We start from the raw sequence: 27,259 nt of genomic DNA, 5'->3' as shown, positions 1-27,259 counted from the left end.
TGTCAACCTTTTTTAAAAATTTTGAGACAAGGTCTTGCTAAGTTGATGAGGCTGGCCTCAAATTTGCAATCCTCCTTCTTCAGCCTCCTAAGTTGCTAGGATTATGGGGTTCATCCTTTTACCCCCAAGATCTTGACACAGATGATGTCTGGAGCTCACCTATGACTGAATACCCAATGGCTGAGGGAGACATTGTCACCCCACATACCCTGTCCAGACCTTGGACAGAAGGAGTGGCCTTCTGGCTCCTCTGCCTGTGTGAGGACTATCTGCTCCTGCTGTCATTATGTCACTGTATTGGCTGTCTCTTGTGCCTCTCTGGAGCTACTTTGTACCACCTTGGGAGGTAGCTCTGCATAGACCACATGGCTGTGTTCTGTGATCTCTGGCCGAAGATCTGAAGAAGGGAGGACAGTGAGGGTGGGGACTTACTGCCCTGCTCCTTCCACACATGGTTGACTCGGCCCTCAAAGTAATGTATTGCTCCAGTCAAAATGGTCTCCTGACTTCTGATCCAGCTCTCTCAAGGTGAACTGGGGATTGAACCTAGGAGCATTCTACTACTGAGCTACATCCCCAGACAGGAGTTCAATGGCTGGCCTTGAACTTGGGACCCTCCTGCCTCAGCCCCCTGGAGGTGCAGTGATGTCAGGTGTGGGCCATCACACCAGTCAATACTCTTTGCCCTCACACTGAAGGTCTGGGACTGGCTACACTTGGTTTCTACAGTCTTAGATACTGCACTGTTCCTTGGGGTTACCTGTCCATACCTTTGTAAGTAGTCCTTTTGAATAATGTCTCCCCAAAATTCATGTCTACCCAGGAACTCAGAATGAGACCTTATTTGGAAAGAGAGTCTTTGTAGATGTAATTAGTAAAGATAAGATCGTATTGACTTAGGCTGGCCCTGAATCCAGTGATGGGTGTCCTTACAAGAAGGACATGAAGGGCCATAGGGTGGTAGAGGAAGAGACTGAGGAGATGCAGCTAAGTCAAGAGCTTCTAAGAATGTTTGGTCACCAGGAAGGTAGTGCAAGGCCCAGGATGGCTCCCCCAGGTCCCCTGGAAGGGAACCCACTTTGCTGGCACTTCATGTCAAATTTCTGGCTTCCTGAATTATGAGAGAAATAAATTTGTTATTTTAAGCCACCCAATTTAAGATGATTTTAAACAGCAGCCTTATGCAATAAATGAAGCCTTTATCAAACTTTTTTCAATGTTCCAAGCTTGGGTGGGGACACTCCATCTGTTTCCTGAAGGGACCCTGTCTGATATTGTTCTCTAGCTTGTTTCTTCTCCAAGAGGCTTTTCATGACCCTCAGTAAGCCCCAAACCCTTACCCTGGCACGTGGGACCCCCAGTGGTAGAATTCCACTCTGCTTGGTTGGCCCTCAAAGTAAATCTATTGCTGCAGTCAAAATGGTCTCTTGAATTCTGATCTAGCTCTACATTTCCCCTGGCAACTTCTGCTTGATTCCTCCACCAGCATCTCATCCATCCCAAAGTCTGGCTCTGCCATTTTCCCCCTGGCTGGAAGCTTCTGGACTCCCTGGCTTGCAGGGGAGGGTCTTATTAACTTTTACTGTTAACATAATCCATCCACTATGTCTGAACCATGCTGGGGTATAGACACTGGTCTCCTGTGTATCTTCTCCCTAGCAAGCTGGCATGCCCTCTGAGGGGCACACAGGAATGAGGGCATAGGGAGCCCTGGCGTATTTGTGGTATGGATACTCTTGGTGGACCATCTGGGGAAGAAGCAGAAACTTCCAGGCTCCAAAAAGAACCTGGGTCCTCAGCCCAGTGACTCAACACAGGGGCCCTTGGCACTTACTAGCCCACGCATCTGTGACATCACAGTAAGGACAGGGGCCTTTAACAACACGTACAAAGTAGATTTTCATGGACTCAAAAAGCTAGTGCAAGAGGTAGAGAAAAAGAAGCGTCTTCTCTCTCATCTGTCCTCTCCGTCCCTTCCTCATATTTCAGTCCCCAACCCAGACTGTAGACAAGAATGAGTCTGACTGGCCTTCCCACTCGAGGTGTGTGTTGGAGGGCAGATGCCGGGTCATCCTCCAGCCAGAGGGGAGCAGATGTCTTGTCTCCTTCTTCTTCCTCCTCTTCCCCTTCCCCGGAAATGCCTCTGGTTCACTGATGTTCCTAGCCCCCAGCTTCCCGCAGCCCCCTGTTCCCAATCTCTTTCTCTTCCTTTTGTAGAGAAAATGAAGAGATACCCTGTTGTAGCATCTGCCTCTACATCTCCGTTAGAGGAGAACATCCTCTGGGACGATTCTGAGTGAGTACCTCCTCGGGGTAGGGAGCCTGCCCGGGCACCTCTTTGTATCTCTGGAGTCTTGGATAGATCCGGATGTCTCCCCTTTTTAGGAAAGCCTGGCTCGCCAAAGGATCAAGATGGGAGACTGAGGGGATCCTGGGGGCTCTGACCTGTCCCTCACCAGTGATCAAGCATGGCTTTGAGCCCTGCCTCTGTGGGTGCAGCCTGAGGCCCAGGGTGGTGCTGTACCCCCGGCCTCCTCCAGCTGTGCGCCCCACCTATCAGGTGCTTCCCAGCCTGTTCTCAGGGAGGAGGCTGCCGTCTCCTCCCGTGATTCTCTTGAAGTCTCAACTCTCCTACAGCCTCCCAAAGCCCAAAGCCAAGGCCAAGACCCAACTGCTCTCTTGGCGCAGTGCCACCCAACTGCGTAAGCTGGTGCCCATGGGTATGTGGCCTAATGAATTCAGTGACCCACTCTTCAGATCTTTGCCAGAGGAATCCCTGAACACCTCTATGTACGTGGAAGAGAGCCATATCCCCAGCATGGGAACCATATCCCCAGTGGTATCATTTGTGGAAGGTGACAACTCCTCCCTACCACCCTTATTTAAATGAAAAATTATTTAGTAAATTACAGTCTTTCTCTTGTGTCTACTGAAAGCATGATAAGAGTCTGTTTTAACTGAGAATTTTTTGATCTCTTTATTTGACTCTCATTTGGGGTCTTCAGGGTTCTTGATTTTATGATAAGGGTTTTTACTCATGGCCACCTGTAGCCCTATATGTAGGGGAAAATGGATCTTTTTTTGACAGTGTTCAGGTTCCAGTGGGCCATGGAATCAGATCCGCTGGAGATCAGTTTCTATAAACAAACTTAGTGGGTGTTGATAGGAATTCCATTGAATCTATGGATGGGTTTGGAGAATGAAAATTACTACAAAATGAATCTTCCTATTTACGAACATAGTCCAACTCCACATTTACAGTATTTGCCTCTTATCTATGGGGGATAAGTTCCAAGACTCCCAGTGGATGCCTGAAACCATGAATGGTGTTATTAAGCCTCCATATGCTATGCTTTTTTCCTATGCATACATATCTGTGATAAAGTTTAAGTCATAAACCATAATAAATTTATAAATTAGGCACAATAATATACTAACAAAAAATGACTTACAGGACAGAATTATAATGATATACTATAATAAAAGTTATGTGAACATGGTCTCTCTGTCTCTCTTCTTTCACCTATTGCAAAATATCTTGCTGTACTTTCACCTTTTCACTTGAAGTACTTTAAGCTTCTCTTTGATGTATCCAAATTGCCAGTATCACTACTCTTGCCCTTTGGGATTATTATTAAGCAAAATAAAGGATACTCCAACATAAACACTATAATACCACAATCAGACAATATGGTTACTAAATAACTAATGGGGAAGTAGTGTATACAGTGTGGATACGCTGGATAAAGGGATAATTGTCCAGCCTGGATGAAGCAGGATGGCAAGAGATCTCAGAACAGTGGGCAATTAAAAACTTGTGCATTGTTTTCCTCTCAAATTCGCCACTTGATATTTTTGGATCATGGTTGACCATGGGTAACTGAAACAACAGAAGGGGAGGCGGGGGACTACTGTATTTAGGTCTTTAAATTCTCTTAATAATTTTTTGTAGTTTTGGTGTAAATATCTTGGACATTTTTTCATTAGATTTATTCCTGAGCGTATCATGGGGTTTGCTGCTCTTCTAAATTGCATTTTTATAAAGAATTATTCTAAGAAGTGGTGATGGATATAAGGTGAAGAGCCTCAGAAATACATATTCTTTACCTTTTCATGAGACACCTTTTAAAACAGTCAAAATTCACATACCACACCATTCAACTACTTAAATCATATTATTCAGTGGCTTTTGGAATTTTCACATACATATATAACCATCATCACAATTTTAGAATATTTGTATCACCTCAAAAGAACCTCATCTTTTATCTGTTACCCAACTCTGGCATTTATGATGACCGGAATGTTTGTATTCCCTAAAATTCGTGTTGAAATCAAAGTAATGGAATTAGGAGGTGGGGCTTTTAGGACTCGATTAGATTGTGAAGACAGAGTTCTCATGAATGAGACTACCTTCCTTATTAGAGATGGCCAGACAGCTGCCTGGCCGTATCCACCATGTGAGCACACAGCAAAGAGGCACCATCTGTGGGAACCAAGGCCCTCACCAGACACTGGATCTGCTAGCACATTGATCCTGGGTGCCTCAGCCTCCAGAACTATGACCAATAAATTTCTGTTTATAAACTATCTAGTCTGTGGTATTAGGCCAGACTAAGAAGCATTGTTTTAAAAAAATATTTTCTAGACAGACACAGTGGTAAAGGTCTGTAAGCTCAGTTACTTGGGAGTCTGAGCTAGGAGGATCTGAAGTTCAAAGCCGGCCTCAGTAACTTGGGCCCTAAGCAACTTAGTGAGACCCTGTTTCAAAACAAAAAAATAAAAAGGGCTTGGGATTTAGCTCAGTGGTAAAGAGCACCTGAGTTCAATCCCCAGTACCAGTTAAAAAAAAATTTGGGGGGTAACTTTTTGTGGTATGGAGAAGTAGAATTTAGTATGTTAACCTTGTCGTATTCAGTGACTTGGCTAAATTCACCTACAGTGCTAGTCGTTTATAGATTTTTTTGAGTTTCCCATGTTCACAACTGTGTCATCCATGAATGAAAAAATATTTCTCCTTTCCCTTCTCAATCCTTAAGGCTTTTATTTTTGGCTGGGATGCCTATATTGATTAGAAGTATAGGTGGGTGGACATCTGTATCTTGTCCTGGTGAACATGGGCCTGCATTTCTGTTGGGGCCATGCCTACTTTTGGATGCCGGGTCACAGGATATGTGTGCTTCAGCTTTTGTAGACACTAGCAAAATTTTCCAAAGTTTGTGTATGTGAAGCCTTTAAAGGCCAGGGTTGGTTAGCACTCCCCACTCCCCCAAGGCCTCTTTTCTGAAGACTGGGTAGTTCAGCTTCTCTGAAATCTTTCAGATGACTATGCCTGGCCTAAGAAACTTCATTACAGGGAAATGATGTCAGAGATTAAAGAAGGGACCATATAGATCTCAAGTCTAAGCCTTTCACAGGAAGACAATAACTAAGGCTGAGCCTAGGATTGACTGGTCCAAGGAGGTGTGGCTTTAGCCCTGCTGAGAACCCAAGTTTCTGAACTCTGGATCCCCCATATTGCTTTTTGAGTACCTGAAGAGAGGTGTTCATCTGGAAGATGATGGGATGAAACTAGATGCTGGGTGGGACCCACCAGGATTATACGTGCAGTATGAGAGTGGGGAGGGGGAGGAGGGATGGTGGCTGTCTTGCTCTCCATATTTTCCTTGAGTCTGGGTTGAAGCCAAGGAAAACACAAGCCCAGCTCCTCCTCCCACCAGGGAAGTCAAAGTGAGGGCTTTACAATTAGAGTCTGGAAAATCTTCCACCTCACATCCTCCCCTGGTCTAGGGAGGGGAGGGCTGGCTCTGCTGGCAGTAAGGACAGGCGTTCCAGGGTCTGGAAACAAGATGGACTTCCCCCTCAAGGGGCCCACAATCTTTGGTAAAACCAGACAGACCTTGGGCGTAGAGCAAAACCCATTTATTACGCCCTGAAATCCCATCCACCAGGAACCTGGCTCGAGAGCCTTGGGCTAGCCTCCAGCGGAAACAGCTCTGCCGGCGACCCAAAGCTTCAGTCTGTCTTACCTGGTGCCCCAGACCCACCCCTATTCCTGCAGCCCTTAAATTTCCACAGCATCTCAGCCCCACCTCCGCCTCGCCTGAAAGTCGATTTCCTTAAGAAGTGGTTTAAGTCAATGAACCGGAGGGGAAAGAAGACGCTTGCTATCCTCCGCCCAAAGCCCCTTGTATTACGCCCCCTTCCTCGGCCCAGAGGTCTTCACCTGGTGGCTGAGACTTAGGAACGGGATAAAATAGGGGTTGCTTTTCTTTGCAAACTCTTTTGGCACCCCCATCGACCCTCCCTAACTAGCTGCCTTCCCGCCCCAGCTCCCGCGCCGGGCTGGGGCGCCAACTAAATCTGATCAAAATGCAATTGCCAAGTCGTTAAGGTATTTGAATTTAAAAAAAAAAGAAAAAAAAACTCCCGAGAAAGAAAGTATTTGATGGCTAATAATCTCATTTCAATATAATGGGACCTTCTTCTGCAGAGAGCAAGACAGGTTAAGAGATATAATTATGACTTTGCAAACTCTCTCCCAAGCGCGGGAGACGCGCTGACAGGTCTGCGCGCGGCTGCGCCGGGCTCCGCTCGCTCCAAGGGGAGACGCTTTGTCTGCAGGGCCCGTTAAAGAGACACGGTCCCTTTTTCCCCCCCTCGGCCTACATTGCAATTTAACTGTCAGCTGCGTCCTCGTCCGGGGATCAGAGTCTGAGTCCCGCTCAAGGGTGGGGGTGGGATGGGAGAGGGGCACCGGACTTGGAGGAGGGAGAGCGAGGGGCTGACCTGTCAAACGTTGCCCTAGATACTCGGAGCTAAGCTTTCAAACCTGTTCCCTTGGGAGTTCCTTAAGGTCACGTCTACAAGGGAGGGCCCGGGAGGAGCAATGATGGCGGAGTTAGGCCAAGCAGATTTATCGCCTGTCTCGAAGGTGGCGCTTTTTGAAGGATCCAAAAGGAACGGATTCCTTCTTGCCAGAATTGCTCGGTGTCATCGGGCGGAAAGGAACCCATTTAGGAAGCCGGGAATAGGTGGCGGTGGTGCTGTAGGATGTTTCTTTCCCTCTACTCTCTGGGCAAACTTTTTCTTTTACTACAATGGGAGAAAAATTCTCTTTTTGAAGTCCTGATAGGGACTCTTCCGGGAAAGAAGAATTCTCCCGGGTGTACATCCGACTTTCACGAAAGTGCAAGGAAGGTTATCTCTAAAGCGATGTGCACGTGCGTGTGCGGGGAAGGGTAGTGGAGGCAAGCTAGGGCCCTGCGCCCTTAATGAGTATTGATTGCCGTTCAGGTCTAGAGCGACCGCCGGAAAGTCAAGGCCTTGAGCTCCAGAGGTGTCTGAGACCCCTGAAGCCAACAAGCTGCGTAGGGCAGCGCGGAGAGAGCTGTGCGAGAGTGCATGTGCGTGTGAGATGTGTGAGCAATGCTCCAGGGAGAGCGCTTGACTCCCAGCCGCGCGAAATAATTGGGAGCTGGAAAGCTCAGGCAGGAACGCATGGAGACTGCACTTAAGACAGGCTATCAGATATGCCTGTCCAGCGAAAAGGAGCTGGGGAATAAAGGGGACCGAGAGCCCGCGGGGTCGGCCTCTTCGCTTGTCTCGGATTCTCACCAAGCAGATGGGAGCTTTCCTTCGGACATTTTCTCGCGGCTCTGGGTGATGTCCAGGTTTGCAATGAAGGGATTCGGAGGAAGCGGGTGCACCACTGTCCCTCCCCAACACTTCGAGCCCCGGGGCTCGGGAGCCCCCTGAATGGTAGCCTGTCAGGACTAAGGCCGTGGCGATTCCCAGGGCCTCTACGACGGGCGACACCGCCGGGCCACGCGGCGTAACGACCCCTCCTCGAGTTGGTGAGGCCATCTTGCAGGGATCCCAGGATTTCCTCCTCGCCCGGCACCCAGCTCCAGGGATCGTTCTTGGTTTCCCTACCGCGGCGCATATGCACGTGGAACCACTGGGCTCTCTAGAGTCATTCAAATAGCCTTAAAACCCACGGCGGCGCTGTCGCATCCTGCGTGGTCGCACGCGGGGATGGGCTTCTTTGAAGTCGAGTTTGGAGTGGGGTCATTGTCCCTCGCCCTTCGGCTCCCCCTGGTGGTCTCGAGTGCAGGTTTTCTCGGCCTCTGAAGATTGGGGGTAAAAGAGCACCCAGAGGGAGCAATGATTTTCCTCTGGTGGGTCCTAGTTGAACCACCCCCGTCCCATCATAAGCTACTCCTTCGGGCCCGTGGCGGCCATACTGTGCCTGGCAGGACCAGGTAGGGCCTTTCTTTGTAGTGTCCCTGGCTGCTCTCGCCATACACTGCGGGTTGGGGAGAGCATGTACCTAGAAGCAGCCCCCACCCCTGATCCACTAAGCAACAGTTTGCTAAGGCAGCTTGTTGACACCCCCTGTCCATTTTTTTCCCTTGGTGTTTAATGATCTGGTCGCTGAGGTCTGACGCGCGGCCGCCGCAGGGGAGCATTGCTGACAGGAGCCGTGTGGCCTCGAGCGCGCGGGACTTTGCCGGCACTCCCGGGATGACTGGTGGGGATGGGGGCCCAAGCCAAGCGCGCTGGGGGGAGGGGGCAGCTCTGGGCCCCGAGAACCGATGGCCAGGGTCCCATCCTGGTGGGGCGCGCCGCGAATGGGGGACGAGGGCCGGGCGCGCAGCCGGCGGGGTCAGGGGCGAAGGGGCAGGCGGAGGGCAGCGCGCGGGGAGCCGGCGCGGCGGCTCGGGTTACGGCGGTCCGGCCCTCCCACCCGCAGCTCGGGCGCGGCGGCCGGGGCGGGCTTCGGCGGTCCCCCGCTGTTTGCATTTCTCTGGCAGGCGGCGGGACTTGGTTTGAAAGGAATCGCCTTCATTTGGAACGTTGTTTATTTTTCTTAACTAGCCAGCGCCGACAGACGACCCCTTAAGCACTGCTGCCGGACCCGGCCGAGCTGGCACTGGAAAGGGTCAGGACAAGGGGCAGCTTCGCTAGAGGGGCACTGAGAAGCCGGGTCCTGGGAATGCGCCCTAGTCCACCCGTGGCAGGGTTGGGGGAAGGGCAGTGGAGGGCCAGAGATCGACTTTCTTCCTAGTAGGGAAACGGACCTATTGCCGTCGTTTACCTTAGCTTTGACCTTGCACGAGGCAGATCAGTGAAGTGGTGAAGTTTTCTGGCTTTGGCGTCCGGCCGCCTTGGATTTCAGTTCCCCCTCCTCGATTTTTGGCCCTACGACTTGGGGCAAGGCACCTTTGTGACTCAGTTTCCTCCACTTTCAAAGGGATCTTAGTGCTTCGCCCTGTGGATTGCTGTAAAGATTAAATGAGATAATGCACCCTTAGCGCAGGGCCTGAAACTTACCAAAAGCTCAGGAGCTATCAGCTCTTTTTATGCGGGCTGTAAGCCACGCGAGAGTGGGTGGGGGGGCAGCCAGCAAGTGTGGGGCCCAAAGGGAAGCCGCTTGAGATGGAGGCCCGTGACTCCCAACCCCTGGGATGAGGTGCGGGCTGAGGAGAGTTCTGAGCATTTTGACATGAAATGAATAAAATGCAAATGATATTCAAAGCAAGATGCTAATGAGGTTCTATTCTTTGAGCGTCCACAGCCCCAGCAGTGCCCATAATGGTGGCGGAGCTGGTGTGAACTCAGGGATGGGCAGGGTCCAGCAGCTCAGGTCTGGGTGGTGAGTGTGTGAGTGTCGGCGCGAGCCTCCCCCGGAATGTGCGTAGCCGGCTCCGGGTGTGCTCGCGTCGACATGAAAATGAGGTCAGGGAAGGTCGTTCCACTCTGCAGCATAAATCAAGGAGGAAAGGAGAATGGATGTGAGAGACAGTCCCTGGGGACCTCCCCGTGAGAGGCAGAGCGAGAGAAGAGGGAGGGAAGAAAAGTTCTGCGTGGAATGGACGAGAAGCGGCCCTGCGCACTTCCCCCCTGAGCTTTCCGCCCAGGCGGTCCAGTAACAGTGCCCCATCTAAGACCCGACCGTGCCCTTGGCCCCACCCTCCTCCCGCAGCTTCCCAAACACGTTTCCTCTTCTTTTTTGGTCCCCAATTTAAATGGTCCTTATCTGAGCGCCCTTTGTGTGAACAGTGAAGCTCCTGCACCCAGCCTTCCCGGGAACGTGTAAGTGCCCACGCGCAGACGCCACAAGCACACGTAACTGCACATGTTATACGCGGGCACACACTGGGGCTAGCGGCGTTGGGGGGGCGCCCTGCAGGGATAGCAGTGCCGGCGAATCCGACGCTGGCACGTCCTTTTCCTAAGCAACCCGCCTTCCCAGTCTCCCTAACACCAGCTATGGTGGTTCCCGGGGTCTCTCGGGGCCTCTCCTGCTCTTCGCTTTCCGCGGGCCACCGGGGAAACGCGGTGCTCCGCACTAGTCCCTACCTGCGCGCTGTCCTGAGACTCCATCAGGGATCTCTAGACTCTCAGGCAGCCCTAGGGAGGAAACAGAGGCACAAATCCAGGACCACCCAGCTCCCTGGGGAAGAGGTACCAGAATGAGTCAGCCCCAGAGTGGGGGAGGGAGAGGGATCTCATCCCCCACGCTCCTGCATCCTGGACACACCAGGCCCAGAAAGGAAAAAGGAGCGGAACAAAGGGGCGGTAACCCTTTCTGGGGGGAAATCCCCGTGGCACTTTGACGTGCTCTTCTCCCAGCTGGCGTGGGGTACCTGCTGTTCCAAGAATGGGAAAGAGAGTTGTGAAGAGAGCCGCGCCTAGGGTTTGTGCCTAGGCCTGGATCAGATTCATTCTCACCTTATTCTCCGTATGACAATGCATAACATGATGCCTAAAACCTGTATAGTAGACACAAAATAGGCACCCGAGAGCACATACTGAGTTAAATTTACAGGGAGCTGTCATCACCAGGATCCTTCAGGAGTCTCCACATTTTGTAAAAGAATTCATTAAGTCATACTTTCATTCAGCAAGCAGTAAATTCCTACCAAGTGTCAGAGCAACAGGAAGATAAAATCCTGGCCCTCAGAGCACTTCCATTCTCCTGAGACAGAAAGATCATAAATAGATAAACACAGAAACATAGAATATGGTGACAAGGAGGGCAGTGGAAGAAAGAAAACGCCAGATCAGGGAGAGCCTGAGGGGAGGAGGCAGAGACCAGAATGAAGTGAGGGGCATGAACTTCTGGAGGGACAGGGTCCCAGGCAGAGGAGGCTGCAAACTGCAAATACAGTAGCAGATGTAGAAAGAGCCTGACATTGATCTTTGACCCTAAGGAGAGAGAATGGAGGTGAAAGGGAGGTCAGTGGAGATTCAGGGGGATCAGATTATGTGAGGTTTTGTAGGCTATGTTGGGAGACCTTCAATTACATAGTAGGGATGTTGGGAAGCCGTTGGAGTATTTTAAAAAGGGAATGAGGCAATCTGATTTATGTTTGTAAAAATGAAAAACAGGGCTGGAGATGTAGCTCAGTGGTAGAGCCTTTGTTTAACATGCACACCGCCCTGGGTTGGATATCGAGTACTACAAAGTGAGTGAGTGAATGAATGAATAAAATTTTGAAAGACAGGGGAGTTAACTGGTTCATGTTTTGCAGGTTCTTGGGTTTCTTAATTCAGATCTCAATCCAGTCCAATGTATTGAACACGAATGCTTAGGCCAGGAGATGTCTTGAATAATACTCTACCTCTCTTGCACCCATACTTTTGGGGAAGGTATCGTGGATGGGGCAGTTGGTATGGTCTCCATAGCGGCCAGCTTTGGAATGCGGGCTGTGGGAAGGCATTCTGGGAGCCCCAGCGTGAGGATCTCTGGTGTTTCCACTCCTTGATTTGACTCCCTCCCACCTGTTGTCTTTGCTTGGCTTACCCTGGCCCGGTTCCTGGCTGTACAACAAGAGTGGGCTACGCTGGCATAAGAACGCAAGACTCAGTCTCTCTCCGACGCATCAATTCAGCAGCTCACTAGGCTCAGAATGCTGGTTTTCCCCAGAGAGAATCTGATTGTGCGCAAAGCCAGCACCGTGGTCCCATACCGTCTCCTAGTGGCCATGAGGGATACTGCAGCCGGAGTCCGTACCAGATGCAGAACTGAGCCGGGGACAGCAGGGGGCGCAGGAACATGCTTATTGATTACTCACCAGGTGCCAGGTGTTGGGCAAGGTGCTTCACTCACTTTATTTAACCATCACAGTAACCCTAGGATATTCAGACTTCCGGAGCAGCCTGATCCCCGACAGTGAAAAGCAAGGGGCTTTGAGTGGGGGAGCTTTTGTAATCTCAGATCTCAGGAAAGGAAGGAAGGAAGGTAGGCAGGGAGGGAGGGACCACCCTGAGCTCACCACCCTGCTCATTCCCCACCTTTAATCTCAACGTCTGGAGACCTTAAGATTGGCACTGGGACTCCCTCTTTATGAGGCGCTGGGGACGCGCAAGTTGGTTTTGCACCTGCAGCAGCCCATCTGGGCCCTTCCCTTTGCTTGGCGGAAATGCTGTCAGCGCCAGAGAATAGGGAACCATTCTTCGTCCTCTGCTTCCCCCTAGTGGGTCAGGTTAGCACGGCAGCCGCCCGTCTCCTTCCAAGCCGGCTGCAGTCACTTCCAGTCTTCTCACCTTTACCCCTGAAGGCAGGCTCCTCCCCAGGGGCAATACGGGTGTTCTGGAAGAGAGATGTGAAAGTTTTGGAAAATCTGGCTGTAGAAAATCTCAGAGCTTGGTTCAGGATCATTACCTCCAGCAAGAATTTAATAAGAACCTATCAAGCTCTCCTCCCCGAGAGGAGTCAGGAGACACCCCCATCCCCAAATCGTCCACTCCCGCTGTCAGAGCAATGGACTTCTAAAATTTAATTAAATTATTTATTTGGGGCTCGATTTATTTATTTATTGGGATTAGGATTGAACCCAGGGGAGCTTTACCACTGAGCTACATCTCTAGCACTTGTGATGCTCCTGAGTTGCTGAACTCATATTTTAATAGCAGAGGTGACACCCACAAAATGACTGCTCCTGATTGTTCACATTCATGTCAGAAATAAAAACTTATGTCCACAAAAAAACCTGTGAATCAGTGCTCAGAACAACTTTATTTGTAAAAGCCAAACCCAAACCCAAACCAAAATAAAACTGGAAACACTCCAGATATCCCCGTTTCGTTCTTTTAACTTTTAAATAATTATAGATTCATAGGAAGTTCAAAGATAGTGCATGGAGGTCCCTGGTCCATGAATGAGTTCTTTAAAAAGAAAACTTTTAGTACTGGGGATTGAACCCAGAGGTGCTTAAACACTGAGTCACATCCAGCCCTATTTTTTTTTTGTATTTTATTTAGAAACAATGTCTTCCTGAGTTGGTTAGGGTTTTACTAAGTTGCTGAGGCTGGCTTTGAACTCAAGATCCTCCTGCCTCAGCCTCCTGAGCTGCTGGGATTACAGGCATGTGCCACTGTAATCAAGGTACTTGACTACTTCATCACCACAAAGATCTCCCTCCTGCTGCCCCTTTGTAGCCACACCCTTCCTCCCTCTCCCAGCCGTCTTAGCCCATGCCAACCACCAATGTGCTTCCCTTCTGTAAGTCTGCTAGTATAAGGATGTTATATAATGGAATGGTCTAGTATGTGATCTTCTCGTAATGTTTTTTTCATGCAGCATGGATTCCTTAAGATCCATCCAGGTTACTGCATGCATCAACCGTTCACTCCCTTCCATCACTGAGAGGTAGTCTATGGCTTCTTTAGCCTGTCATTTGTTGAGGAACTTCTGGGCTGTTTCTGTTTTGTGGCATGGTAGGCATCTGTGTGTGGGCTTTCGTGTGAACATGAGCATGATCAGATGTCGATAAAGCAAGTGAAAAGTTAAGGGTGGGACCCAACAGGGCTTCAGTGAGACCTGTTGAACTTGGGGGGCAAATGAGAGGTAGGAAGAATTGTGTAATTGAATGTCCATGAACCCGTGAGGACACAGCTCACAGAAGATTAAAGCCCCAGGGAAGACAGTGAAGTGAGGCTGTCTGGAGCCTTGGCCAGGACAACACACACACACACACACACACACACACACACACACTCTTCTGTTGCTTCGTGGGGCAAGTCTGCTGCGACCATTGACGTCTGCATTTCCTATTTGCTGCAGCAGTCATTAAAAAGCATTTGTTTTTGAGCCAGGCACAGTGGCACACGCCTGTAATCCCAGTGACCTGGGAGGCTGAGGCAGGAGGATTAAAAATTTGAGGCCAACCTTGGCAATTTAGTAAGACCTTGTCTCAAAAAATAAAAACAACTGGGGATGTAGCTTAGTGGTAGAGTGTTCCTGGGTTCAATCCTCCATTGAACCCAGGGGTGCTTTACCACTGAGCTGCACCCCCAGCCCTTTTTATTTTTTTATTCTCCTTAGGTTCTCCCTAAGTTGCTGAGGCTGGCCTTGAACTTGTGATCCTCCTCCCTCAGCCTCCTGAGTTACAGATGTGCACAGGGCTTGGTTCTTTATCACTTTTTTTTTTTTTTAAACTGGTATTAGTCAGCTACTGTGATAAAATACCTGAGTAATTGACTTGAAAGAAGTAAGGTTTATTTTGGCTCTTGGTTTCAGAAGTTTCAATCTATGGTCCCTTGGCTCTATTGCTTTGGGCCTGTGACAGCATAGTAACTATGGAGGAAGCATATGGCTGGGAGGCCTCATAGCGGGGAAGGAAGGAAAGGGGTCCAGAGTCCCAGTGTCTCCTTCAAGCGTTCGCCCCAGCTGACCTAACTTCCTTCAATAGGCCCTATCTCCTAAGGGATCCACCACCTCACACAGCACCACAAGCCAAACCTTCAACACATAAACCTTTGGGGTATATTTTAAACTCAAACTAGCATAACCTAAAGGCATTTTATTGGAAAAAATACTCAAACAATGTAGCAGAATACAGGAAGAAATAGGAAAGATACTCTTCCCACCTCCTGTCTCACCCCAGCCACACACCCTTCCAGATCTTACCTCTGGTACTAGATGTTACCTCTGGTAGCATCTAGTTTTTAACTTTGGGGGCTCTTTTCATTTTATTACATGAGGGAGTTACACTAGTACAAGTTAAAATAGGACGTCAAATGGTTACTTCACATAAGCTGTGAGGTTTTTGAACTCGTGGCAAGAGACAGAGGGAAATTCTACTCATTGCAACGTTCAGTTTCAGTGAGCCACTGCACTGAACACCCATGAGGCCAGGCATGGTGGTGCACCCCTGTAATCCTAGAAGCTCAGGAGGCTGAGGCAGGAGGATTTAAAGTTCAAAGACAGCCTCATCAATATAGCAGGCCCTAAGTAACTCAGTGAGACCCTGTCTCTAAATAAAATACAAAAAAGGGCTGGAGGTGTGGCTGAGTGGTTGGGTCCCTAAATTCCTGGATTCACTCCCCAGTACAAAAAAACAACAACAGCAACAACAACAAAAAACCCCCCCCAAAACCCACGATCCTTCCCCTGCTGGCCTTTAGCCAGTCCAGTCTCTAGCAGGAACTGGCCTGTGTTCTTGGGCTGGTCATCCTCCAGCTGAATTACTTCTCCATACTTTGGAAGTTCGATTATGGTACACTTGCAGGCATATTTCTTCTTTTCCTTACTAAAAAAATTTTTAATTGTAGATGGACACAATTCCTTTATTTGCTTATTTATTTTTATGCAGTTCTGAGGATAGGACCCAGTGCCTCATGTGTGCTAGGCAAGTGCTCCACTCCTGAGCTACAGCCCCAGCCCAGCAAATTCCTTCTTAAACACCTTCCCCAGCTTCAGCGATCCCTTGGACAGTAGTAAAGGTCTCTCTGCCATTTCTCTGTTGAATTATTATGTGAATATAGTCCTCACAGCCAGGAGGAAGCAGGTCATCACCCTTGCTTGCATCAGCAAAGGAGTTGAAAGAGCGGAGGTTCTGGATAGCCAGGATAGGGACATACTATACAATCCTTTTTCCTCCGCTTACTGAAGGTCATGGCATTGGGGGTGGGGGTGGGGGTGGGGGGACAGAGCTTTGTGGAGCCAGAGGGTTAAAGCGAGAGGCTCCAGAGCTCAGTGAGTTGGCCTCTGGCAGCATCTTGAGATGATTCTTGCACGTACTCTTCCCTGTTTACACACACAACACACACACACACAGTGTGTCTATATAGTCTGATACAATTGAGGTGTTACAATATGTGTCATGTAGCAGCTTGATTTTTTTTTTTTTTTTTGGTACCAGGGATTTCTGAACCCAGGCCCAGGGGCACTTAACCAACCACTGAGCCACATCCTCAGCCATTTTTTGTATTTTATTTAGAGACAGGGTCTTGCTGAGTTGCTTAGGGCCTCACTAAGTTGCTGAGGCTGGCTTTGAACTCATGATCCTCCTGCCTCAGCCTCCCAATTGGTGGGATTACAGGCATGCACCACTGCGCCTGGCTGCAGCTTGATTTTTTGGACTAAATAGGCTTTGGTGGTCTGGTAAGTGCAGGCAGGTCTGTGTCCTTCTTCTCCAGCCCTGCCCTAGAGAGGGGGCATCATTTATTTAGTTCCTCTCCTATTCATGGCTATTTGATTTGTTTCTAAGGTTCACTATGATATAAAATGTTGCAACAAATAACCTTTTAAATATGCTTCTTTGTGGGCACATGATTTATTCTCTCACATAGGCCCTGGAAATGGAATTGTCGGCAGGAAGTGGATATGCATCTAATATTTTGAGAAATCTTGACAAATTGATTCCTTAAAGGACGCACTAACTTATATTGCTACCAATCGCTTTTGAGACTGCCAATATTCTCATAACCTCATCACCATTGGGAATCACCAACCTTTTAACTTTTTATTAATTTAATGGGTGCAAAATGACCCTCTTATGGTTGGTTTTAATTTGCATTTTCCCATTTACTAATGCAATTGATCTTGTCTTCTCTGTATTAATTTTCCGTGGGTGTTTCTCTGGATGGCAGTGTCTGCCTTTTCTGTTTCCTCTACTGAGCTATTCCCTTTTACTTATTGATTTCACAAATTCTTCTTACATTCTGAATAGTAATCTCTGTATGACTCAGATATTGTTTTTTTCTGACCTGTCACATTTTTCAAAATATTGTCTGTAGTGTGTTTTATCATTCACATATAATTTCAAAAAAATTTTTAGTTGTTGTTAGACCTTTATTTTATTTATTTATTTATATGCTGTGCTGAGAATTGAACCCAGTGCCTCACACATGCCAGGCAAGTGTGCTACCTCTGAGCCACAACCCCAGCCCCCAGATGGATCATTTTATAAGCATTCAATACTAGTTCTCATAGCAATTCTTAAACTTGTAAGAATTACCTTTTTTTTACCGCTAAGCCCCAGCCCCAGCCCCAGCCCCATATAAATTATCTTTTAGGTAGAAAAATCTATTGTTCTTTCTGGGCTCCCTATGGGGAAGCTGCTTGTATAGAGGGGTCAGTCCTTCCCTGGGATCAGCAAGTGACATTTCTCTCAGGTGCATGTGGAGGCCCATTTCCTCAGGGAGGGAGCTCATCTGGGGACACCTGGGAAGGATTCTGAAAATACCAAGCTGCATGGATACTGTTTTCCACTTCTTGAGGCCCAGCTAGGGAGGAGAAATGGAGCGAGGCCCAGGGATCCAGTCCTCGGTCACATATCGGTAGACCTATCAGGCCCTGTGCTGGGTCTGGTGACTGGCAGGTCACAGTGATTTGCTGATATCTGCTCTTGCCAGCTCCTGGGTGTGCATAGGCCTGCTCACAGAGACCTTTCCCTCCATTCCCCGGGACCCAGGCTCAGGTTCTTTTCCTAGGGACATGGCATTCAAGGACTCAGATCCGCGGGCTCTGCAGGGCTGTGGCAGAGGGGAAGCAGCCCCTTTGTACCCACAGCCAGAATCCCAGAATCTGCGTCCTGCTGGCCCTCAGGCAGCTGAACCCTCTCCCCACCTCTGCTTCTCTCTCTTGCCTTCTGTATGGTCCTGTCCAGCGCTTCATCTGGAGTCAAGGACACACGCCGGCCAGGTGGAGGGGGGAGGAAGGGCTCCCCCCAACCAGTCTACCCCTTCCTGAGACCTTGGGTTAAGGTCAAGGTTGCTGAGGAGATTTGTGGTCCCTACTCATCAGGTCTCTCCCAGCACCTCTGAGAAGGGAGAATTGAGAAGGATGAAGGCATTTGAGAAAGTGGAGGCCTGGAAAGATGGTCTCTCTGGAGATAGGTCTGGGGGAAGCTGGAGCTGGAAGACCTCCTCCCGGCAGGTGCAGGGAACATCTCTGGGCCCCAAGAAGCCTCAGAGCTGCCTGTCCTTGACAGCTGCAGGGAACTCTGAGGTCCCTTGTCACACCCTAGTCCAGCCTCCTAGAAGGGAAGGAAACTGTGGTCAATATAAATGAGGCTCCACACTTTCTTTTTTCTCCCGTATCCATTTCCTGAGCCCTGGTTTTATCCATCTTCTCTAGAAGGAAGGCCTGAAGACAACTGACCTTGACCACAGTCCTAAATACCAGTGGACTCCACAGGCCTCATGCTCAGACATAGCATGGGTTGGGAGTGTGTCTCCATCCTGTGAAGTTTTGTGAGTTCAAGTTGGGAGAAGAGGAAGGGGAGAGGAGAGGGGAGGGGAAGGGAGAGAGGAGACCAAGGTTGGCTTCCACGAGGTGGTTCAGGGGCAGCACTGGACATCATCCTATAACTGTGGGAACACCCTGGGCATGTTGGGCATGCAGCTCAGGGCCAGAGGGTGGGGTGGGAACTGCAGTCCTACTGGGTGCTGGCTGGGAAGTGGTGTGTTTTTATAGTCAGCCAGCAGGCTCAGAAGGGTGTCTATTTGTCATTTCTGCACAGGGTCAGGTCATTGGTCTCATTTCCAAGAGGAGCAGGAGGTGCCTGCAGCAGCCTCATGTCACCTGAGCTCAGGGTCCGGGTGCTTCTGTATTTTTTAAAATATATTTTTAGATGTTGACAGACCTTTATTTTATTCATTTATTTATATGTGGTGCTGAGAATCGAACCCAGTGCCTCACACACGCCAGGCAAGTACGCTACCGCTGAGCCCCAACCCCAGCCCTGCTTCTGTATTTTTAACTCACTGTATTTGTTTTTTTCAAAGCCATAGACAGAGGTTTATTTAGGCAAGTAGATATTCAAGGGAGCATGGGTGGGAGGGATGCCTTTGGGGTGAAGCAGGGGGCACATATTTGAGGGCAAATGTGAGCCATCTCCAGAGGAGAGACTGCCTAGCTCACTGTATTTTTTACGTAGAAGTATTTTAAAATAAATTACAGATGTCCTGACATTTCGCCCTTAAATAATTCATCATGCATCTCTCTAAAAAACATCTCTCTACATAGCAAATTAATATCACAGCCAATGCAATTAAAAATGATTTCTTAATAGCCTTACCACCCGCTGCCTACTCCCTTTTCCCCAAGACGTTCAGCTCTTGAGCCATGAACAGAAACTCTGGTCTGCCTGAGGCCCCAGCTGACCCAGACTTCCTTGCCCTGGACGTGGAGCGGAGCCTGGTCCCCAGAGGAACCCAGGAAGAAAGTGAGAACTGGAGGAGGAGGGGAGGACACCGCGGTTTCTGAGGGAAAGGCCCAGGTAACCATCCCTGGATGCCCCGAGGCTACCTGAACCTCAAGGATGAGTGGCGAGAGGATGGGGGACTGTGTACCCTTCCTGGGACTGTGTGCCCTCTCTGTTGAACTCACGTGAGGCCGTGGCATCCAGACTTAAAGTGACCCGTCCTTGCTGGGCTCCTTCCTCTGCTGTCTGGTGCCTCCTCCGGTCCCACCTCTTTTCTAACTTTGTTCTCCTCTCATTGTCCCCTTCCATCAGTTGGTGCTGGAACCTTCCACAGAGGCCCCTCCACCTGCTGACTCGCTGCCACGGGCTGGCTCCGTGGGTTTCTCTGGGTCCGTGGTATATGCTGTCCCTGGTGCTGGAGTCTGGATGTGATTTGTCCTCTACGGTTCACGTGTTGGAAACTTGGTCCTCAGTGTGGTGTTGCGGGGTAGAACCTTGAAGAGGTGGGCCAGTTTGGAAGGTGGTGAGGTCATTAGGAGAGCCGCTCCTTGGAAGGAGTTCATGCAGCTCTTGTGGAGTCAGTTCTTGTGAAAATGAGTTATTATAAAAAGGGTTGAGACTGGCCTCTTCCTGGTCTCTCTGGCTTCCTGTCTCACCATGTGATCTCTCTCTCTCTCACACGTGCCATCCACCATATTGTTATGCAGTCAAGGGGGCCCTTTCCAGAGGATGAGATAACGGAGTTGCACCATCTTGGAATTATCGCCTCCCAAACTCTTTTCTTCATAAGTACCCAGCTTCACGTAGTTTGTTATGGCAACAGAAAATGAACTAATATACCTGGTAACTCCAAGGAGGGCACAGGAAAGCATTCATTTCGGGCTCATTGACAGCTTCATAGGAAGGGGCTTCAGAATCATCTCCATCCCCTTCATTTTCTGAGGAAAAATAATGGAGGTTCAGAGAGGGACAGTGACCTGCCCAAGTTCACACAGGGCTGAGTTGAGGAAACAAATCCAGGTCTAGGTTTCACACAGCACTCCAGACAAAGGCCCTTTGATTAGCTCGAGGGCGTGTGCTTCACAAATTTTTACTTCAAACACTAGGGCATCTAGGAAGTTTAAAGGCACTGATTACCCGTTAGTGTCTCAGCAGAAGCCCAAGGTACAGAAGGGAGTTTATCTTGAAGAGATTTGTGTGGCTTCATCTAAGGATGGAATCACAAGGAGATTCACAGGAGACCCACACAGAGGAGGTGGAGATTCCATTCTAGGAAGGAAGTGTAGGGAGGGTCCTTGGCAAACATGGGGGAGCTGGGAGACAGTGCTGAGCAGGGATTCTCGGAGGGACCAGCACTCTGAGAATTTCTCTTGACTAGACGTTGACAGGCTTTCTTTTGCAAAGGGCCAGAGAGGAAATATTTTCAGTTTTGGGGGCTTCATGCCTCTGCTATTGTTTTGGGCAAAGAGCTACAAGCTACTGAGCATGAGCCTGGCTGTGTCCCAGTAAGACTTTCCTTGTAGGCACTGAAATGGGAATTTCTTACAATTTTCATGTCATAAAATATTGTTTTCATTTTATTTTATTTTTTTCCAACATAAAAACCATTCTTAGTTTCAGAGCCATAGTTTGCTGGTTGCTGATGTGGACCCCGAGGGATGGGCAGACCCCTCCCAGATACCAACAGGCTCCTACGGGCCACTGGTCCTCACTGTGGGGTGCTTTGCTGTCATTAGCCTCCCATCTCCTGAGCATCCATCATGTGCTGAAGGTGCCCAGGAGCCTCGGGCTTCCCTGATTGGTCAGCCTGCTCAACTGATCTGCTCAACCATCTCTGAGGAAGTCACGGGCTGTAGGCTGTAGATCACGAAGACAGACCAGTGAGGTGGCTGTGTGCAAGTCCCCAGGGGCCTGTTCCCACCAGCCTTCCCAGGAGACTGGGGCAGGGCCGAGGCTGGCCTCTGTGACCTGGAGTGAAGAGCATTCCTGGAGCTCGGAGAATGGGGTCCCAGATCAGGGCACATGCAGAACTTGCCCCACACTGGACCTCTGGCCAGGGCAGAGGTGATGAGAGTCGGGTCTGATTCTGTGTGCTTCTTTTAGCAGCTCTGATATAGAACAGAGAAGTGACAAGACCCAGGGTAGGGAAGAGGGACAATGTGGAGGGCGGATTCTCTGGGCTGAGGGAAGTGGAGGCCTCCAGCTGTGAGCATCAACCTGGGTCTAGAGGACTCAGCCCCGCCCAGCACAGCCCCCAGGCCTCTGGAGGACGCCCGCTCTCCCCTATGCCCAGCTGCCCTTTCCGTGTCCACCCCTGGTGGGGAGCCGAGAAGGTCAAGAGGAAGCTGTGGTCAGCCATAGCCTCTGCCTTTGCCTCTCTGCACCACCTCGCGCAGGGCCTGGCTTTGCTTCTCCAGGGAAGGTCAGACTGAGGCTGGTGGCAAGCACAGGGACACTTGGGGGTGACAGAGGCTTCAGACAAGAAAGGGAAAGAAGACAAACCGAAGAACACAGCAGGGATATCAGACTCAGAGGGGAGGCACCCCCAGCCCCCCACCGAGGGGAAGCAGCATGGGGCTTTAGAGCTGGAAGACGGTTCAGGGGACCAGCCCAGCAGGCACCACAGTGCAGTCTACAAAGCAGGGTCAGGTCGCTCTCTCAGGTGCCTGGCAGAAGGTTCAATCCTACTATGGGGGATTTGAACCAGGGCACAAAATCACGAGCCACTCAAGCAGGAACAAAGTTTATTTTTTGAAACTGCCGCCAATGTCCGGTACCGCCCGGGCAGATTTTTTCCACCCACGCGGCCTCCTCCCGGACCGCAGAGCGAGCTCCTCCCCCGGAACTCCCTCCTACTGTACTTCCCCAACCAATGGGAACTCTCCAGGAGTCCCGTAGCCAGCCTAGGTGAACAGCAGGAGTCCAATATCCATATGAATGCAAATCTTAACATAATCTCAATGGCTAGCTGGCGTCACCTTTCGACCAAAAATGCCATGCATCATATACTTGGCTCTTAGCATCTCCCCCCTTCTGTTTAAGTAACAAGCAATCTGGCTAGGGACCGTGCCTGTTAGGTTTGTCCAATTCAACATATGGTTCTTACCCGTCATCGGAAAACTGACTTTTAGGCGTCAGCCTCCTGTCTTAGGTTGATACCACTGCAATTGGCTCATACCCGTCACTGACTACCGGTCCAGCATATAGCCATACTTGTGGATAGGCCTATGTACCAGTGGGGTGGGGGGTGAGGTTCTTTACCTCACCTCTGTTGGCCCCCAAAATTAGACCATCACTAGTAGAAGGGAGGAGGATACAGAAATGTCATGACACCAAGTCAATTAACGGCTCCTAGGAAAAATTGCATCACTGGTGACACATCAGCAAAGATACGCTAGCACTACCATAATTCGCTGCATCAACAAATAGATCACAAAGCATACAAGTGATACATAGTCCAGGCAAGTTCTGTAAGCAGTTCAAAGCAGAGGAATCTATCAATATGTCCATATCCTCCCAAAATAAAGCATACAAGTGATACATAGTCCAGGCAAGTTTTGTAAGCAGTTCAAAGCAGAGGAATCTATCAATATGTCCATATCCTTCCAAAATAAATCGACTCATTGATTGAGCATTACTTGTTGAGTTATAAATCATTGATGTATCAGTTTACACGGTTTGTTGTGATAACTCTCGAAGAAGTTGTAGTTTGGTTTTATCTTTGTCTTCACCGGCACTGGGATGAAAATAGGAATTTTGACAATGATGCTAAAAAAAAAATATGTAACATTTCAACAGGTACTAAGAAAACAATATTTAGAACAATTTACATTATCCTGAACAGAATTATTAAATATAATGAAAAGGAAAGGTGAAAGTAAACAAACAGATCTGTTAACCTTCTATTTGTTCATATATTAAAACAATCCTCAACAGCTGTTTACCCAAATTAAATTAAACTATTAAAATCACGTGAATAAAAAAAAAAAATTTTTTGGATCCATGTGCATGAGCGCTCCTCATATGTGATATATGGACATACGCACATACAGACATACAACACAAAACAGAAGTGTGCACACGTAACATATAACACATAAGACAATAGTAAAGGCCTTGTAGCTTTACCTAGGTGAAATCTCCATTGCAATGTTCAAAAACTCCACAGTCAAAAAATAAAACTGATCAGAAAAAACATTAACCTAGGTCTGTATGAGCTCAAAAATAAAATAGAACTTTATGATGTGGGAAAAAGCAATAATAAAATAGATATTGAAAAAAGCATCCTGGTTAATCACTGTCGCAGATGTAAGAATAGCCAAGCTGGAGATCTGGATATCAGCTGTTATGGATTTGAGTCGAATCATTTTCCTTTTGGTCTGTAGAAATTGTTTTAGTTAATCTCTCTGGAATCCAAATCGGCTGCTGTTCTTCCTGTGGAAAAACACAAACAGAGCCCCGACTCCAGACTATCACTGGGTCAGGACCTTTCCATTGTCCTGTTAGAATATCTTTCCAAAGTACCTTAGGCTTATGTACATTTTTTGGATACAAATGTCTTTCCGCAGCACTAAGCCCTGATGAATCCAAATTTAAAAAGTTTAGAGTAAAAAGGGTTATTTTAAGTTTATCTTTGGGGGATATATACCCCTTTCCAATTCCCTCCTTTTGTTTTAATAAGTACATTTTAATAGTTTGATGAGCTCTTTCAACTATGCCTTGTCCTTGTGGATTGTATGGAATTCCTGTTATGTGAGTAATGCCAAATGATGAGCAAAATTGTTTAAAAGAGGTGGACGTATAACCAGGACCATTATCGGTTTTTAACTGTTTTGGAACGCCCACAGTGGCAAAATTTTGTAAGCAATGAGCTATAACATCTTTAGTTTTTTCTCCGGCATGAAGGGAGCCCATCAGAAATCCGGAAGAAGTATCAACTGTAACATGTAAATATTTTAATTTTCCAAATTCTGGCAAGTGTGTGACGTCCATCTGCCAAATATGGTTAGGTATCAGTCCTCTAGGATTGACTCCAAGATTAACTTGTGGTAAAAATGTCACACAATTTTGACATTGTTTTATTATATGTCGGGCTTGTTCTTTAGTTATTTTAAAACGCTTTTGTAAAGTATTAGCATTGACATGGAACCTTTTATGAAAATTTATAGCTTCTTCTATTGTGGAGAAAATATGTATGTCATGTGTAGATTTATCTGCTAAATCATTGCCCAAACTAAGGGCTCCAGGCAATCCTGTATGTGCCCTGATATGTCCTATAAAGAATGGATCTTTTCTGTCCCAGATTAGACTTTGTATAGTGGAAAACAAAGAGAAAACAGTAGAAGAAGGGGAAATCCTACCAGCATCTTCAAGGGATACTATAGCATTAACTACATACTGACTATCAGAAAATAAATTAAATACAGAATCTTTAAACATCATAAAAGCTTGTAATACTGCATTAAGCTCTACCTTTTGAGCTGATTGTTTGGGTACTAAAAATGTAAAAGTTTGATCAGGGGTAACTACTGCTGCTGTACCATTATTTGACCCATCAGTGAATATATTTGGAGCATTCATGATAGGGGTTTTTTTTGTCATCTTTGGAAAAACTACAGGATGTTTAGACCAAAAAGACAACAAAGGATTAGACGGTAAGTGATTATCAAATGAAACATTAGATTTACACATGATTATTGCCCAAGTATTTAACTCATTAGCTAACTCATCAATTTGATCTATAGTATATGGAGTAATAATTTTATTGGGAGAAATCCCAAACACTCCCTTGGCTGCTTTTATTCCTTTGAGTATTAATTGTCCTACAGCCTCAGGATACCTAGTAAGAATAGTGTTAGGAGAATAAGATAAATGTATCCACAATAATGGACCTTCTTGCCAGAATACTCCTGTAGGAATATTTTTTGTTGGCAGTACAATAAATAATAAAGGCAAACTTATATCAATTCTATCCAAATGCATATTTTCCATATATGTTTCAATGATTTTTAATGCCTTTCTTGCTTCAGGCGTCAACATGCGGGGTGAATTTGGATCTGATGGACCTTTTAGAATATCAAATAAAGGTCCCAACTCTCCTGTTGGTATGCCTAGATAAGGCCTTATCCAATTTATGTCTCCTAATAACTTTTGAAAGTCGTTAAGTGATTTGAGTTGATCTACTCGTATTTGAATTTTGGGTGGACGGACCATGGTTGAGGATAATAAAACCCCTAAATAATTAATTGGAAGATTTAATTGTACTTTATCTATTGCTATCTCTAGATTATAATTTTTTAATAAATTTGTAAGTGTGGCATAACATTCTAGCAATGTGTTTTTATCTTTATGTGCCAATAACACATCATCCATATAGTGAAATATTTGTAGTTCAGGATTTTGATTTCTAAGTGGCTGGATTGCTTTGTTAACATAAATTTGACACATAGTTGGACTATTAGCCATCCCTTGAGGGAGTACTTTCCATTCATATCTCTGATCAGGACCTTCATGATTTAGTGCAGGGATAGTAAATGCAAAATGTGGACTATCCTCGGGATGAATTGGAATTGAAAAAAAACAATCTTTAATATCTATAGCTAAAACATACCAGGTTTTTGGTAAAGCAGACAATTGGGGAATCCCTGATTGAGCAGGTCCCATAATAACCATCTCATTATTAATGGCTCTTAAATCTTGCAATAATCTCCATTTACCAGATTTCTTTTTAATGACAAAAATGGGAGTATTATGGGGAGATACGGAAGGTTGTATATGTCCCTCCGCTAATTGTTGTTTGACCAGGTCATGGGCTATTTGTATCTTTTCTTTAGTCAGGGGCCACTGAGGAACCCACACTGGTCTTTCTGATTTCCAAGTAATTTTGATTGTCTCAGTGGCCCTTTCTGAAAACCCAATCCATGTCTATTTGTTTCTTGATCTATTTGAATTGGTGCTGTCATACCTTGTTCTTGTTCTCTTAATCTTTCTTCTTTCCTAAAGCCTTGTCTAGCCCTAGTAGTGGGCGCATTAGGATTGATGTTATTTGTTAATGTCAAACCTAATTGATCTAGGACATCTCGTCCCCATAAATTTATAGGAAGATGATCCAATACATAGGGCTGTATAGTTCCTTCACATCCTTCAGGATCCTTCCAATCTAATACCATTGCACTTCTATGGGGATTAGTTGCCACTCCTAGGCCTCGAAGCGTTTGAGTGGCTTGTTGTAATGGCCAATGTTTCGGCCATTCTTGATGAGATATGATGCTAAGGTCTGCACCTGTATCAAGTAGCCCATTAAAGTCATGTCCTTGAATATTTAGTTTTAGCATTGGGCGAGAATCTAGATTTAAAGACAGCATAGCCCAATCTACACCTGTGGAGCCTAATCCCCTGGAACCTCTTTCTACAGTACGACTGGAAAATTTATCATGTAGGCTGGGTATTATTAATAACTGTGCTATTCTATCTCCTGGTGAAATTACTGATATACCTCTTGGAGAACTAGCTATAATTTTTATTTCACCTTCATAATCGGGATCAATTACCCCAGGACTTATCATAAGTCCTTTTAGTGTTGAAGAACTGCGTCCCAATAATAAGCCTACTGTTCCTTGGGGAAGAGGTCCTTTTACTCCTGTGGGAATGATTTGAACTCCCATCTCTGGAGTTAGTACTGCTCTGGCAGAGGCGCAGATGTCCAACCCTGCGCTCCCTCTAGTTTGTCTGATGAGGGATTTAATGGATAATGCGTCCTGGGCACTACCTTGATGGTGTTGCTGGGTTCCTCCACTGCCCCGTATATTTGTGGTTTT

At 47.5% G+C, this 27,259-nt stretch overlaps 2 protein-coding genes across 2 annotated transcripts in view; both read right to left on the bottom strand.

Moving 5' to 3' along the window:
* Positions 1-12,066, bottom strand: part of LOC107143631 (reticulon-4-like) — a 63,099-nt gene extending 51,033 nt beyond the window's left edge. Inside the window, exons 1-2 of the mRNA XM_015487355.2 lie at positions 11,979-12,066; positions 10,366-10,416 (exon numbers count right to left, since the gene is read on the bottom strand). Coding sequence (XP_015342841.2) covers positions 10,366-10,416; positions 11,979-12,066 — 139 coding nt within the window. The remainder of the gene's footprint in view (positions 1-10,365; positions 10,417-11,978) is intronic.
* A 429-nt stretch (positions 12,067-12,495) lies between these two features.
* Positions 12,496-27,259, bottom strand: part of LOC125617511 (eukaryotic translation initiation factor 1-like) — a 29,771-nt gene continuing 15,007 nt past the window's right edge. The window contains exons 2-4 of the mRNA XM_048805724.1: positions 15,708-15,872; positions 15,390-15,577; positions 12,496-12,601 (exon numbers count right to left, since the gene is read on the bottom strand). Of these exons, the coding sequence (XP_048661681.1) occupies positions 12,496-12,601; positions 15,390-15,577; positions 15,708-15,872 (459 nt within the window). The remainder of the gene's footprint in view (positions 12,602-15,389; positions 15,578-15,707; positions 15,873-27,259) is intronic.

Source organism: Marmota marmota, unplaced genomic scaffold, assembly GCF_001458135.2.
Source record: "Marmota marmota marmota unplaced genomic scaffold, marMar, whole genome shotgun sequence".
NCBI lineage: Eukaryota > Metazoa > Chordata > Mammalia > Rodentia > Sciuridae > Marmota > Marmota marmota.
The sequence above is the reverse complement of the archived record's forward strand: the minus strand, read 5'-3'. Positions and strand labels throughout refer to the sequence as shown.